A 17,244-nucleotide genomic window follows, 5' to 3' on the forward strand; every position below is an offset into this window, starting at 1 on the left:
AGGTAGGGCACAGCAGGAAATTTCCTGCTCAAAATATGGAGCAGCCCGACTGGGGCAGCACCTCGACCTTATAGAAGACCACAACTAAATAATACTGTTTTCAAGCAGTATTGTGTTCCTGTTGGTGAGTAAGGTGACTAGAGCTCCTAGGGGAGATTAGGATCGCAACGCGCTTGGGATACTTCTGGTGTTGCAGGCGCCTATAAGCTACAGTAATCGCTTACCATCAGGTGAACCGTATGCTTGTTTGCCGACGTAGTTGTATAAAAAATGTCATCTTAAGATATTTTCAATCAATTTTATAAGACCACTTATAGTTGGGCTTTTCGAAAGAAAATAATAGCATAAATAATAAAATATTTTGTAATATTATAATACTAAAAATAACAATTACTTATTATACATCTAATACTGCTTTATATGCCTGTCTCAAAAACATCCCTTTAATGTTTACTTCACAACTTTTTAGTATTAGTCTACATTTATAGGGAAAAAGTGGGTCGAAATTCCGTGCAAGCATGACTTTGTTTGAGTAAGTTTTAAAGTGTTTTGGATTGATTTTGAGCAAGGGTATAAAGTAAATGCGAAGAAGTAAAAAAAAAATCATGAGGCAGTGACTAACTTCAGAGGTCGTGCCTATAGTTATCGCTCATTGCTTTGCTTTTTTACCCCAACAAACTCTCGAGCAACACCTCAAAAAATTAAAAAAAAAGTTACATTTACGACCTTTTTTCATTTCGAATTATTAATTTTAATGATCAAAATAAGATCAAACGATATTTATTTTATTTTTTTTAGAACCGTAATCTTTATGAATAGTCAAACGATATTAATCGATTGTCACACGGGTTTCCACACGGACATTGGCACATCCCCACAAGGAGGCAAAGGTTATGTACGAGTATAGGGACACCACAAATGTGATAGGTACGTGCCTCGAATATGATCGATCGAATTGATCGTATGGCAATATGTTTGTAGGCCAGAATACACATCCCTACTAATATTATAAATGTGAATGTAAGTTTGTTTGTTACGCTTTCACGCGAAAACTACTCAGCCGATCATCACGAAACTTTTTACACATATTCTTGGAGGTGTTAGAAGTAACATAGGATACTTTTTGTGAAAAAAAATTCAATGCGTGCGAAGCCGTGGGTAAAAGTTTGTACTAATTATTTATTTGTCTTTAAGAAGATCGAGGATCTCTTTATGACAAACTTATTTAGATGGCTTCCGAGGGTTTTTACATACTTATATAACATTCACTTCATTTTTCTACTTAAATGATATATTTTTAATAAAGTCCCTATGATTAATTAGAGTGAAAATATGAGTTTTAACTGCATTTTAAAATAGTAATTTCTAATTAAAATTTTCTTGCAAATCCTGAATATCAAATTTGAATTGTTAAGCCGATTACACATCTGGTTTTAATTGTGACTTGTGGAAGTTAAAGAACCACTATATGAGAAGAATTAAAGTGTCTTCTTTCAAGTTCTTAAGTATAAGAAGAGATAAATAACTAAGGCTCCATTTTCCAGCAGTCCAAGATGTACTAGATTCCAAAAAAATGCTTTAGTATCATAGATACAAAGTAGAGTTAGATACAAATGTGTCTACATCGATCGCATAGATGGTAGTGAAGATATTTATATTATTCTAGCTGACCCCTTAAACGTTGTTTTGCTATATATATTATTAACTGCCCTTAATCCACCCCCCCCCCCTTTTTTTTAACTTATGGGTATGAAAAATAGATGTTGGCCGTTTCTTAAACCTATCCGATATGCACACAAAATTTGATAAAAATCTGTCCAGCCGTTTCGGAGGACTTATAACTAACAGTGTGACACGAGAATTTTTATATGTAAGAAGATAATTATAGCTAAATCTTACATACATTTCTTAGGTTAATAAAAATAATGTATGTATGGTGAAATTATTAATACTATTTAAAAAAAAAAAATTCTCCAAAGTATTTTAAGGAATACCCAAACTTGTAATAAAAAATTTTGGTAAATTGTTTTAGAAAAATAATCTTTTCGATTTATTTGAAACAAAATAGCTATAAATAACACAGTATTTTCTGTTTCTACATAACCTTTTTTTTGACTATGTGAGAAAAAAAGTAGTCCACTGTCCCTTTTGTATTAAATATTTTGTATAATAATCGTTATCGTGTTATATCTGTTGTACGTATTTCTGGTATATCAGATACCACAATAAGTTATCACCTTTATCTATGGTGATCGATTGACAATCGCCCAAGTTCCCGCATTGTGTTTGTAATATTTTAATGCAATAAATATTATGGGCTTAGTGGTTAGGTACATTTAAACATATTTATCTTATTACGTGATCTGCATAGTTAAGTCCAACAATAATTTGGTATTATGGGAAATATTTTAATATGTTCACTTTTAGGTGTGTTATATATAAATACTACGATAAATTAACAACTTTCTTGCAGAGAAACTGTCTATAAGTAAGTCGTTTGATGTACACATAAAAACGATTTCTTATAAAATTAGATGCTTAATGTAAAACCTGATTTTAATGTATTTTTAAAAGCAGTATTGAAAATCTCAGCTCGGCGATCTTAAGCGTTACATGATGTGAATGTCAAAGCAGCATTTTATCAAGTTTTTGTTGAGTCTAGTCGACAACGCAACAACGATGCGTGTCACCATTTGCGTGTAACAACATACTAAGGTGGTATGAGCATGTCGGGATACAATCTTCGCATCTTGAAGCTCGGAATAAATCTATTTTTACTCCAGGCACCTCGAGCCTAGTGCACGGGGCAACGAGTCAACGACCATGATATGCAACGCCACGGTAATTTTTTTTTAAAAGTCATTGCCCTCGTAAAACATCAATCACGAGGAGAATTTATGTTCCGTACGGTAATGATCAAATTATGCCCTGCTATGATTACGTCTCTTTATAATAATAATAAGACCCGGAACCTTTTACACATCCTTGTTATTCGCTCGCTGTAGCTAATCCTAATATGAAAAGACCTACTTTGCAAGGAGAAAGTGAACCCAGAGGAATACACGTAGTCATAGCTATTTTATTATTACACAGAGCTCGCGGTCGTTGATGTCTAACGTTGGTTATGACGTAGGTATATGTTTAGTTTAAACAATACATAATATTATTCGCAACAAACAAAGCATCAATACAATTATAAAATTAAACTAATAAGCAAACACATTGATTGCTGAGGTGTTCAGTAATTTTATGCCAAATGTAACTTATTACGTATTAACGTACAACTTTGTTTGATATACCTATTATAATTTTATTTTAGTCTCATTTGTCTATCAAAATGTAGATGCTGTTACTTTAAATGCTGCTTGAGTAATGAGTTACCGGTTACGGTTACGAAGTGTACGATAAAGTGAACAAAGTGCGGACGTTATACGATTTTCGGTCATCCGTTTATGCTACACTTTTATGGTTACATCGAAATAATGGTATACAATATAGACTGCCGTCCCGCTTACTCTCGTGAGTGTGTCCCGCACGCACGCGCTGCCGACGTCATCGCAGAAACCAGCCAGCCAATTGACCGGTATACAGTCAACCTTCAGTTTTTCTTTTATTTATAACTCGCTTTGCCTCAGTAAGTTATGCTTTGTTTACATTAGATGCAGCTACTTGCCGCTTGTTCTTTTTGTTTATGTTCGGTTGCAACTTTCAAGATATTTCAGTATTTTTTTTAAATATTTTTGAAGTGAAACTTCTTTAGACGCATGAGGGTAAAATTTTCCGTTTCATCAAAACGGCAACGTTTGATGAAACGGTAACGTTTTTGTCGATGGCGCAGTAACGGAAATCTTAAGCTTTAGATTTGTAAAAATATAAACGAGACTTAAAAATTAGTTTGTCAAAGAAGTTTCACTTCTGACATGTGTACTTTGTACGCACGCACTTTTTTATCAATATGATAGACTAATTTAATTTTGCATACGAGTACACAGTACAATGTTATTATACAGCATCTTAAAGTGTTTTAATGTTAGCTACTAGATAAAAGTACAAACAAAATTTTATTTATAAATTTCCTTATGGGGAAACGGGAAACATATTAAAAGCACATATCAAGACTATAAAATTATTGGGTTTTCTTTACTTGGGTTTTCTGGAAAAAATGACTAATTAGCAAAAGTCCGCCCATTGCAATACAAATTCTGTAACTATCTTAAAACTACATTTAATATGTATAATATAGTTGTGTTGTACTATAAAGTATAACTAAGTAAATAAAATTATGTAAAATATGTATACTTTGACATTTTTACAAAAAAACGTTCTTAATTAGCTATTTATATCAAGGTATAGTTCGCGTCATGTAAAAAGAACGCATATCGATACCTCGGGGCTCAAAGGGCGTAACCGCCATTTTGGCGAAATTGACTTTTTAATGCAGCCCTACTTATTTTTTTCTCCTCTATCGATCTGTATATTTAAAGTCTTCCTATTTGCCAAAAAGTGACCTATTTTTTGTAGAAAATAAAATATATTTTTTCAGTTTTTGTGTCGTAACAGCAATCATTGCTAATAATCATAAACGTGATAGGAGTAAACGACACCGTAGATGATACGAATATTCTTACGTGGTGCTTAAGCCCGAACATAACCATTTCTAAAGAATCAACTTACCAGATACACCCTTAAACATTTATGTACTCTAAAATAAAATGACACATACGTCTAACAATTATCCCTTAATTGGTCAACCATATCTACCTATATATTATGTGATTGCGAGAGCTTTGCTTGTGATTGTGATTTCTTGATTAAGGGTCATTAATGTTTAAGTTAAACGTTATAGTGTGATAATATTTTTAACCAAATTTAATATTTCTAGTTTTGTAAGTGCAGGTACCTAAGTTTTGGTCATTTTATTAAATGTATGTGTAATGTTAATGGTTCCACAGTCTATTATTGACTAAAATTGTTTAAATAATATGTAACGCAGGTGACGCAAAAATTATTGAATTTATCATTGTCCCTGAATCCTATTCAGAAATTTATTTTGTTTATGCACTTATTTTTCTCATTGTAAGATAGATTTTTAATAGTAGCAGTTGTTTTATTAGCCTCACAGATTATTTGTTTATAATAAATATGTTTGTTAAACATTCGTTATTCAAGAATGGTCAAATTTTAATAAGTTTGCTGTTTTAGTAGGTAGGAATACTTAAGATTACCTAATAACTTTTACCAAAAGACTTCATAAATAATATATAATTGATCTCAAGAGTTCCTTGTATTTTCTATACATTTTAAACAGAAGATTAGACATTAGCGTAAAATTTTGTAGCGATACCTAAGTACTTGCCATTTCAGTACAATTTAGTTTTAATCGTTCATTCTGCTTTACGTTAATAAGATGTTTCGTTACAACTGAAATTATATAAAATAAGAGTCTTTTTCTTACTTTGTTTAATAAACAATATTTTCAATAACAAGTGAATTTTATTTATCATTTTTTTTTTAATAATAAATGAGTTTTTGAATAGGTTTTAGATAGGTTAGGCTATTAAGTATAGATAAAATCAATAATTAGGTATTTGTATAATTAAGTAGTTATCTGAGTCGATAAATGGTAATAAAATCTATAAAAAGGTTAATAAAGTACATAATTATATACAAAAGTTAATAAAGTTCATAAAAATTGCACTTAAATCGATTACCTAAATGAAGAAAACAAAGCAGCTGTCTACAAACTGATAGAAATAGTGAGAAAATTGACCGTTACAACCATAGATTATACACTTATATACGGTTACAACCATCACTAATCAAATATCCATTGATTTTTCGGGCGTAAACGCCCCAATCATTCGATTTTCCGAGGCGTATAGACAAGCTATTTTTGTTACTTTTAAATTTATTTGAAATATAATTATACAAAGTTCTGCATCAAAAAAAAAAACTTTTGGTCCTAGAATAGTTTATTTAGGACAATAATCGAGAAAGTTATGTCGAAAATATTTTTTTTTTTTTAGTTTTTTGGCTCTCCTTTAAAATCGAGTTTTGGTGCTTACGCCCTTTGAGCCCCGAGGTATCGATATATATATTCTATGAACAAAACGATAACAGAAGAAAAAAATAAATGTGGCTCTAATCTAGCAAGTGGTTGGTCGAGTAAGTGTAAACGCAGCATAATGTGGTTTAATGAACGGACCGTGATGGCGGCGGCGCGCGGAGCGAACTCAGTGCGCAGTCGGCCTCGAGCTCTAGGCGGCGCGCGCGCAACACACTGGTGAATTAGTGAAAGGACGCATGAGTCATACTAAGCCCAGACATGAACGAGTATGTCGAATACGACTGGAGACTGCACCAGATGCAAAATGAACGTCTTTGTGACGTGTCTAGGAAAAGATTAACTGAGGGTGATAGACAACGTGCTCTGGTTGGCCTCAAAGAAGCCGTCGATTCGAGTCTCAACTTGGCTCTTCGCGATAAAAGTAGATGTCAAGACGACAACTTCTTGCGACGGTTTTTGTACGCGCGAAAACATGATGTGCAGCAGAGTTTTGAGTTGCTAGTTCGATATCATCAACATCGCCGTGAACATCCCGAGCTATGGGCTCCTGCAGACGGAGGCGTCTTGCGTGCTCTTGCCGATGGGTTGCCTGGCGTGCTAACGCAACGTGACCGCCGTGGTCGCTGCGTGCTTCTTATGTTTGCTTCGAATTGGACCCCACATGCTTGTCCACTAATTTCTGTGTTCAGAGCTCTACTACTAACACTGGAACGTACACTTACAGAAGTACAAAATCAAGCAAACGGTTATGTTATTATTGTTGATTGGACAGAGTTTACGTTTAAACAATCATGTAGTTTACAAGCAAAAGTTTTAAAAATGATGATCGACTGTTTGCAGGACTGTATGCCTGTGCGATTTAAAAGCATACACTTCATTGGTCAACCGTGGTATGTAGAAACCGCGCTTGCAGTAATTAAGCCTTATCTTAGGGCGAAAACTCGTGAAAGAATAATGTTACATGGAAACAATTTGTCTACGCTACACGATTCATTGCCATTGGACATTTTACCTGCAGAATTAGGAGGTGAAGGACCCTCCTACAACTCAGAACTATGGCTTCAGGAATTTTGTCGCTGTGAAAACATAGATTCAAAACCAGTGCCCGTAGTAACCACAACTACACCGGTCGATAATGATCTTCCAGCTGCAAAGCTCGATAAAGCTTATAAACAAAAAGATAGCTCTCACCTCTCATTTAATGGAAACGAAAAGAGTGCAAAGTCTGAGCTTCTGCGCGATAAAGATTGACTAAGTGTGATCCAAAATGGATGCATTGGACAGCTATACCGGACCGCCATCGGGGCGTGTCGGTTCATACGTATGAGTGTGTGCTACGTGCATGCATTTTGTGATATCATGTGAAAAAAATACTAAATTATTTATTTTAGATTTCGCCATAAGCCAAATTCAAAAGTATCATTTATAGGATAGCATTACGATTATGTACCTACTACAGGATATTTGATATGGCATTTGTAGGCATTCTAATTAAATCGAAATTAAGCCAATAAAATCGAGTTAGTCTGGTATTTGATGTTTAAATGACTCAACAAGATTTGTGATAGTGGGAGGAAGTTAAACGACTCATCCCTTGTTCGCACAAAAGATGTTGCATGAGCGAATATAACGGCTTAAAACTTTTATTACTATAGAAAATGTATCATTATCTTCACTTATTGTACATAGTTTGGAAATTCACCTTTATATTTACTGTTTATTTCCCGACAATTTTTATCTGTTACGTAAAATATGGCAATAAATTGATGTAATGAAAATAGTTAAATAGACAATAAAGCTTTTATAATTTTGCGAGGCTTCTGACGCATTTATTATTATTTAAGCTGTAAGTTTTTATGTGAATATAAAAATGTGTAAAATATGTGTATGACTGTTATATTTTATAAGTTTTGGTGCATGTTTAAAAAACAGTATTATGTATATTTTTGTCGACTTAAAGATAAAGCAAATTATAAAAATGATTTGTAAACATTGCTTTTCTAACATGTACAAATGCTCTCTTAGAACATGCTTAATAAACAAGCTGTTTTAGCTGTAATAGATCCGTCCTTTAAACGAGATAAATCCGAAACAATCTCTTGTGTAACATTGATATTATTACTAGTGTCCTTGAATATATTCACAATCAATATTCCGGGCCTGATAGTATACTATAAATAAACGTAATGAATATAAGATATTTTTTGTATTTTAATGTACATTTTATGCACAAATAATTGCTCTATAAAATGTCTCCTGTATATATTGATTGATTGATTTGCAAATAATCAAAAATCAGCCAAAATAAATATCGAATAGAAGTAATAGTAGTTAGTTAATATAAAATTATTTGATTATTAATATAATAAATCGCTAGAAACTCCTTTTAATTACATTATCCCTTTAGGAATTTATTAAAAAAAAGTTTTAAGAAAACACGAAGTAAAAAAATGGACATAGATAGATATATATATCTATTATTTGACACAATATTTCTTAAGCGATAAAGAGGTGAAATATACGATAGGAATTTTTTTGATGTCATGTGAAAAAATAGTAAATGATTACACTACATATGCTAATTGAATTTCTCAATATGAGAAAATGATTAAGAATGGTTTTATTCTAAAAAAAGGTAAATAAACGAGTTTAATGCAGCCCAGGGTTTCCCCAATCTTATGATAACAAGAACTTTTTCTTTACAATTTTGTGGAAAATCTAAATTTTGCAACTATATAAACAAAAGCAGATATTTACTTTTGAATTTTAATTAAATTCATGTTAGTTTCATTATTATACGGGTAAGGGTTCTTAACTTAATACAGGATTCTGAGTTCTGGTTTAATAAATACAAAATGTGTGTACTTATGTATGCACGTAAGAAGTTATACTTCATTGACTACAGCTAACTGCAGGGTGTCGGTTTTTTTCGTGACGGTGTGCGCATGCATCGTAAAAATTTACTCTCATAACTTTTCCCTAACGTGCCTAAAGTAAAGTATAACTTCAAAAAATCGAACTAACTATGCTAATAACATTGTATTTCAGTGTTGTAGGTCAACAAAAAATTGCTAATTATCACTTGAGTAACATGATCAACATTCATTTTCAATATTATCGGTTTTCTTGTTTCCGTTTCATAAAAAAGCATAACATAAATAGGTATTATTACTTAGAAAAGTAGACTTTTCGTAAATATATTGATAAGTTAACACGTTCACTGCGTAAGGATTTTTAGTGAACTTTTTGCTGGTGCGTCATTTGGTTATATTGACTCACAGAGGACCTTTTTACAGTGCGCAATATATACCTTGCTGCGTTTTTAGCTCGCTTGTTTCGTTTAGCGTTTAAAAGAGAAAAAAAATTGTAGGGTCCGTTTGACCATACAACGCACTGAAGATATCAAAACACTAGTGATGGGAAAATCACGTCTGCTGTATAGGAGTCGATAAATTTTCGCAAAATTTTACTGAAAGTTTAATTTTTAACCTTGTAAATCATAGACGTGAAAAATAATAATTGTGTTTGCTCGGAAACGATAAAACCGACTTCAATTACATCGACATACTTATCGACGACGATGATACAATATAAGTAGACGAAAAAAAAATAACAAACATACTAGTCGTCACTACGATTTTCGAGGGGTTCCCTCGATTTTTCTGAGATTCCATCATCAGATCCTAGTTTCCTTAACATGGTACCACATTTGGCATACCTCCTTTCCAACAACAAAAGAATTATCAAAATCGGTTCATAATCACGAATTATCCCCGAGCATACATGAAAAGGGGCTTAGGAACATTGTCAAGTGGCTTAAATGAAATATATTGACGCCTGATACAGCTAAAACTAACTGCATGTGCTTTATTGGTTAAGTAAACATACAAACCACCGCACAATTTTGAAGTGAGGATGTAGCTAGTGAAATAAACATTTTTTAAAATGGATTCCAACGACGCGACGTCTTCACTGTCGATAGCGTGTCACAATACTGAGAGCACGAAATGGCGCGAGCGCATCCTTCAGTGCGGGTGTGGGGTGCGCGGGGAGATAGGTCATATTGACCTCACACCGCACTGGGATGAAACATTTTTCTTTAGGTGCGGGTGAGGTCAAATTGGCTCACGAGTGTTTGAAAATGCTCGATTGTTCACGTTAAAGCGGCGATAACAATGGTATATAAATCTCTTTCCTACGATAGAAATACACAAAGTTATGCCTTCCGTATGAATGCTATTTTGCTCGCCGCACCACATGAAATTTTGCTATGGGGCAATATGACCTCACAACGCAGCGAACGTGTTAAGAAACAGATAATTTAAAAAATAATAATTTAAAGACATTCCCTCACCTTTCTTAATACAATACTAATGAAATCTTCAACAGGTAAGCGTGTAAAGAGTAATTGCACATCAAAACTAACCATAGTTTCACTGTCGCTGAGATGTATATAGACGGTGTATAGGAAGCATACACAGGCGGATAGTTACTTAAACATCGAATCTCACCGCCATGCAACACAGTTAGCTACCGTGGGTATCTGTTTCAGAGCGCGCAAGGGATCTGTGATGAGCAACACCTGGTGACCGAACTTCAACATATCTAGTAATTACTGGGAAACAATAAGCTACCGTTAGATACCGTGTCTTCATCACACTGGGCTACTTTTTATGAAAGGAGTTACACTTTTCGCTTTCTATACCATTAAATCCCAATGCTAAAGTAGACACAATTTTGAACATAGACTCCATGACTCCCCTTCGTCATAATGACTTAGTTTTTTCCACAGTAACTGATGATGATGTTCGAAAAATTATTATCTCCACTACTTCTAATGCTACTGGCGTCGACTGCGTCAATCGCTCTATGATCATTCCCATCCTTAATCATGTTCTTCCAGCTATTACCCATATTATCAATTTTTCTCTCATGTCCGGGGTTTTTCCTGCTCTCTGGAAGAAAGCTTATGTTCTTCCTCTTCCTAAGGTTCCTAACCCTTGCCAGCTAAATCACTTTCAAGCTATCTCCATCCTTTCATTCATTTCAAAAATCTTAAAAGCATGTGTCTATAAGGAAGTTTCCTCCTTCGTCTATGAAAATAATATTCTCAATACGTTTCAGTCTGGTTTTAGAGCTGGTCACAGTACTGCAACCGCTCTTCTGAAGGTTACTGAAAATATTAGGGTAGGCATGGAAAAGAGATTGATCACCATATTGGTCTTAATCGATTTCTCTAATGCATTTAACATGGTTGATCATGATATTGCTCTTGCCAAACTCAAACACCTTAACTTCTCTTCATCAGTTCTGGATTGGTTTTCCTCCTATCTCCCCGGTCGTCAACAGGCTGTTCGTCTTGATGATGTCTCTTCCAATTGGCTTGAGCTATCCTCTGGTGTTCTTCAAGATGCCAATCTTGTCTCCTCTTATTTCCTCTCTTTTTATTAATTTACTAGCATCTTCCATCGAATTCTCTTACAATTTCTACGCAGATGATTTGCAGCTTTATGTTTACGCCAAGTTAGAGGACTTACATTCAGCTGTAAACAGGATTAATCAAAGTCTCCTGAATGTAAGCACTTGGTCTAACAAATTTAGCATTTTGCTTAATCCTATCAAGTCTCAGGCAATCATTATTGGTAGCTCTCGCCTAGTCTCCACTATCGATCTACCATCTGTCATGCTGAATAATTGCATAATTCCATACACTCCACATTGACTTTTCTTTAAGCTGGAAGGTTCACATCATGGAAATCAGTCGCTCTGTTACTTCAAAGTTAAGGTATCTTAATCGGTTAAGAAACTTTCTTCCTAAAAAGAGTAAAGTTCTACTTTAACTACTTTTTTTTAATTCTCTTATATTTCCCATCATAGACTATGCTGATGTCTGTTATCCTGACCACTAATATCTGATCCTGATCAATACCACTAGGCATTAGTCCGCCTTTTGTTACAACTGTTTATATTGTTGGACAATAAAGTATATAAATAAATAACTGACAATATTGGCATCCGAAAAAGCGCTGTCAAAAAAGATAAGTCATTTTTTTCCATCCGTCAAGTATGAAATACTCTTACAAGATGCAGGAATATATAGGCTTGATTGTGAATGTGGTTTCTCTTATATAGGCCAAACCGAAAGATCGACTAAAACTCGCGTTACCATATAGGTAGCTGACTTAAAAAACCGTCGCTACACTAAGTCCGCAATCTGTGCAATAGTCTAGACAAAGCTCGCCATTATATTAGATTTGATAAACCTAAGGTCCTCGCAAAAGAATACCGATTCGAACCAAAGATGATCCGTGACGCTATTGAAATTAAAAGACAGCCAAATTTCAATATAGAAGAAGGCTGGCTATTACCACCTGCTTGGGATCCCAGTATTAAAATAATTAAATCAAAAACCAAGCATAATATTTCACACATTAAATATTCAGTTAGTACTTTCTACTTAGAGAAGACTAATTAAAATAGAAGAAGAAGAAGAAATATACTTTATTGTGCATATTACAAGCTAACATAACACACATCTTTAAAAATAAAATTTGCAAAACAATATTATGCACAAATTCGGTCTTATCGCTAGGTAAGCGATTTCTTCCAGACAACCTGGGTTAGAGGAGATTTTAAAATAAAAAGAGTAGGGTTATCAAAAGGCAAACCAGAAAATTAAAAACAAAGTAGATCCTACAATCTCATAATACAATAATATATATATATATATATATATATATATATATATATATATATATATATATATATATATAGTATATATTTTAAACACATAAAGAATTAAATACACAAATAAATACATACCTATTACATTAATTATAAAGTAAAATATTGATGTATATAGGGTAGTTTTGAATAACTTTGTAGCCTCCCATGACCATGGCTGCTGTAAAGTATCCGAAATCGGCCGTCTAATAAACTTAATAAACGGCATCTAAAAAGCTTAATAAACTACGATAAAAGCGGAAAAATTAATAATAATACTAATATAGTTTTTATTGCACATAAAAATACGAACAAACAGTAGTATCCAAAAAAAAAAAGATGTACATAGGCAATCTTATCGCTGAAGAGCGATTTCTTCCAGATAACGTTTGGGCACATGGTACGATATAGTAGTGGCGGATAGGAAGTGTACAATATTCTTAAGGATGAATAAAAATAGTGTATGATAGATTCAATAATTCATACGCTTACACATATACAAAGATCCGTACATAAATAATCAATTAGTTGCATTATAATAAATACATGAAATTTATCGAAATTTCATATCCCTAATAGGTATGAAAAATAATGTTATCTACGTTATGTTACTGACTAATAGATTATCTTTCTGCCTCTTTGAAAAAGATAAAAATTAGCACCTATTTGAAACGTTATATAAGATTTCGGTTAGAGTTTTCATTACGAATATCATAGTGAGTTCATATTGTTAGTACTTTAGTGACATGTTTATTATATGGCACAAATGGTCGGTCACAGTTTATGATGCGTGCGGTAGACAATGGCCAACGACTGCGGCGTAAAAACAAGAGTAACCATCACACGGTTGTTGCAAGGATAAAATATCGTTATTTTCAAACATTTTAAGTTTTTAGCGAGGTTTATTTTTTAAATATTGCTTTCTAATAAATTTAATACTTACTATTTGTCTTGTAAGCAGTTTGACTATATATCTGAATACAGTTGGTGAGAGAAAACTATGTTAGTGAAAAATATAGCTAATTTGGTTACGTTAAGTATGGACTTTATCATCGTTGTCGTCTTCTACATATTAGTCGTAAGTCTACGTAGTAGTCCTTATACTCACATCTTATCTATCTGTATCATGGTAAGTCTACCGATATTGTGCTTTCTTTATATTAGACTTTTTCACCGTACAATAAGTAACTTTGAGTTATCTTTTGATTCTCATAATAGTAGTTTATCTCGGTACGCTTGTACTAAGTAATTGTGAATAGCTAGTTTTTGTTAACTAAACAGGAATTTGTAAAGCATTCAGCTGTTATTTAAAATACCTTCAACAATTTATTTGTAAAAAAAAATATATTTGGCATAAGTCTTAATTTTATATTATTAACAGTTGCCGCCCTACGTACACCTCATGTGAGTCACGAGGCGCGTTTCCGTTGCGCGCCCAGCGGAAGGTACCTTACCTATCGACACTTAATATTTTAATCCTCTGCAAAGCCATGTAATGGCCCGCTAATGTTATTCAATACGCAGAATATTGATTTAGCTTTACCATACCTATAGGTTTTTTTTTTTGTTTAAACATGAAACCCGATCTGATTAACCAGTAAAGACACGTATTGATGCTTAAAATATTATTATGTTGATACAAAGAAAAAAATATTGTTCATACGCCTTTCTTAAAATATATACAATTACAATTAAACACATTGATAATGAATGATATATTACAACATATTCTGATTACTTATCTTATATATAAAATTCTCGTGTCACAATGTCACAATACTCCTACGAAACGGCTGGACCGATTTTTATGACATTTTTTATACATATTGGGTAGGTTTGAGAATCGGCCAACATCTGTTTCTCATACCCCTAAGGGGGTAATAACATATATGCCAAAACAACGTTTGCGGGGTCAGCTAAGTTATAGGTATATAAACATAATTTTAACAATGTCATGTTGTAACCAGTTTTTTTTAATTTACTTTTTCGACTATTTGAGACTGAATCATTCAGTATTATTAATTTTAGCCTCAGTGCAACTCAATATTAACGGATAATTTAATCCTTCATATTAAGAATCCCATTGCTGATATTTGTGTTTTTATTTAGATACAAAATTATATATATATATATATATATATATATATATTATAGACATGCTGGTTCAAAGTTTCTAAGCGGAGTACAACAGTCTAGAAGATAAGAAAAAAAGAAGAAGATTAGAAAAAGATACATCCCAAATCAGGTAAAATTAGCAGATGCTTGGCAACGTTAAGAATATGACACAAGAAGTCTTACTTATATAACTTTACATATACGAGTAATAATAATAATCATTTATAAAGGCATATAAATATATGTCTTGAAAGATATAGAGAAGGAGACGAACCGCTTCCCCAATGAAAATAGATTTAAAATATGTTAACTGATAATTATTAGTATTTTTGATCAGCAATTTTCAATTAGTCATAGGCATATAAACTTCGTACTAAACAACGCTAACACGACTGAGGTATTGATATAAAATTTTTGTCTCCAAAATCTTCTGTAAAAATACATAATACATTTTAAGTAAGAAATAAAGATCATAAATAGACTATGCATTCGACGACGCGTTGGCGCAGCGGTCATAGCACTGGCTGTTGCGCTGGCGGTCGCGGGTTCGATTCCCGCTCACGACAGACATTTGTATCGGCCGTATAGATGTTTGTCGTGGTCTGGGCGTTGTGCTTATGTATTGTGTGTATTGTGTGTATTCTCGGACCCCAACACAGGAGAAAATCCTACTGGGGCAGTTGAGTGTGAAGCGTTTATTTATTATTATTATTATTATTATTTCACTGAATGTCACTCCGCCCGCCCAATACATAATAGATACATATATTATAATAACTACTTATATAAATAATATAGTAAATTAACTTATACTTACATATATAAATATAAGCGGGTGGAGGAATACGCCCCGGCAGGGAGATCAAACGGCCGGGGGTTAGGGCTGTAGGCTGAGAAACCGGCGGACAATCCTAGCCGAGTCAAGTAACACCGCCTTCTGCATCCTGGCTGCGAGCGAACCGTCCCGGATCCCCAGTTGCCTCAGATGGTGAGCGAGGCTAACCGGGATCAAACCGTTGGCAGATATTACGATAGGGATTATTTCAGCGGACCCCACACCCCACATGTCAACAATCTCGTGCGCCAGATCCAGATATTTACGTTTTTTCTCAGTCTCGGCTTTCACGAGGTTCTCGTCATGCGGGACGGTGATGTCCACTAAAAATACCCTCGACCGTGCCCTGTCCATCACCACGATATCAGGCTTGTTCGCCAGTATCGTCCTGTCTGTGGCGATAGGCAGGTCCCAGTAGAGCCGGACTCCGTCGCGTTCGAGTACTGGCACCGGTGAGTATTGGTAATACGGCATCCTCTGTTCCAGGAGACCGTACATAAGAGCAAGCTCTTGGTGGAGAATCTTGGCCACTTGGTTGTGTCTGTGCAAATACTCAGTATTAGCAAGCGCGGAACAACCCGAAAGCACATGCCTGAGTGACTCACCGGGATGACGACAGGCTCGACAGAAGTCGGGAGTGCCATCCTTCAGGACGTGCTTTCGGTAGTTGTTCGTCTTGACCACCTGATCTTGTATTGCACAGACAAAACCTTCGGTTTCCCCAAAGAGGTCGCCGAATCGCAGCCACTGCACGGAGGCCTTACTGTCCACGTGTGGTGCGTGAAGCGCCTTGTAGAACCGTCCATGCAGTTCCTTCTCCATCCATACGGTCTCCCGGTCAGAGGTGCTCAGTACGACCGGTTTCTGCCAGTTCTCTTTGGCCAAGGCTAGGGGGGTTAGTCCTTTGTCACACATTGAAACGTCACCATGCAAAGCGCTGTCCCGTCTCGTTTCAAAGTAGGCCCTGAGGCTGCACACCTCGCGGTTATGCATAGTCTTAGCGCTTAACATGCCTCGACCACCACACTTCCGCGGGATGTACAGTCTCATGACCGACGACTTAGGGTGGTGCATGCGATGGTGCGTCATAGTTGTGCGGACTCTTCTGTCCAGGGCGTCAAGTTCGGTCTGAGTCCATCTGAGTATGCCAAAGGTGTACAAGAGAGTGGGCATGACCCAAGCGTTATAGGCTCGGACCTTGTTGGCTCCAGACAAGTAGCTCCGAAGAACTTTTGTCAGCCGTCGAAAAAAGATTTCACAAACTGCCTGTTTCATGTCCACTTCTTTCACCCCTATGCATTGTGACATGCCCAGATACCGGTAAGATTCAGCTTCGGAAAGGGTCTTGAATGATGTTAATTCGAGGCTAAGCTGCGACGATTGAGTCACCTGACCCCTGTCCACATGCACGACCGCACACTTATCCACTCCAAGCTGCATCCTGATGGAACTGCTGAACTCCGTAGTGATTTTCAGCAGTTCCTGCAGGCGTGCAGCGTTAGGT

The 17,244-nt window shown here is 35.0% G+C and overlaps 1 protein-coding gene across 1 annotated transcript; it reads left to right on the plus strand.

The window, feature by feature from the left end:
• Nucleotides 1-6,325: 6,325 nt before the first annotated feature.
• Nucleotides 6,326-7,953, plus strand: LOC123660255 (clavesin-2-like). Its single transcript, XM_045595351.1, has one exon. It carries the CDS (start codon nt 6,326-6,328, stop codon nt 7,316-7,318), a length of 993 nt encoding a protein of 330 aa, XP_045451307.1. The 3' UTR covers nt 7,319-7,953.
• Nucleotides 7,954-17,244: the final 9,291 nt, after the last annotated feature.

Source organism: Melitaea cinxia, chromosome 15, assembly GCF_905220565.1.
Source record: "Melitaea cinxia chromosome 15, ilMelCinx1.1, whole genome shotgun sequence".
Classification (NCBI taxonomy): domain Eukaryota; kingdom Metazoa; phylum Arthropoda; class Insecta; order Lepidoptera; family Nymphalidae; genus Melitaea; species Melitaea cinxia.

What these genes read in the sequence shown, in the direction of transcription:
- LOC123660255 (XM_045595351.1), top strand. Translation starts at nt 6,326, where the DNA reads ATGAACGAGTATGTCGAATACGACTGGAGACTGCACCAGATGCAAAAT.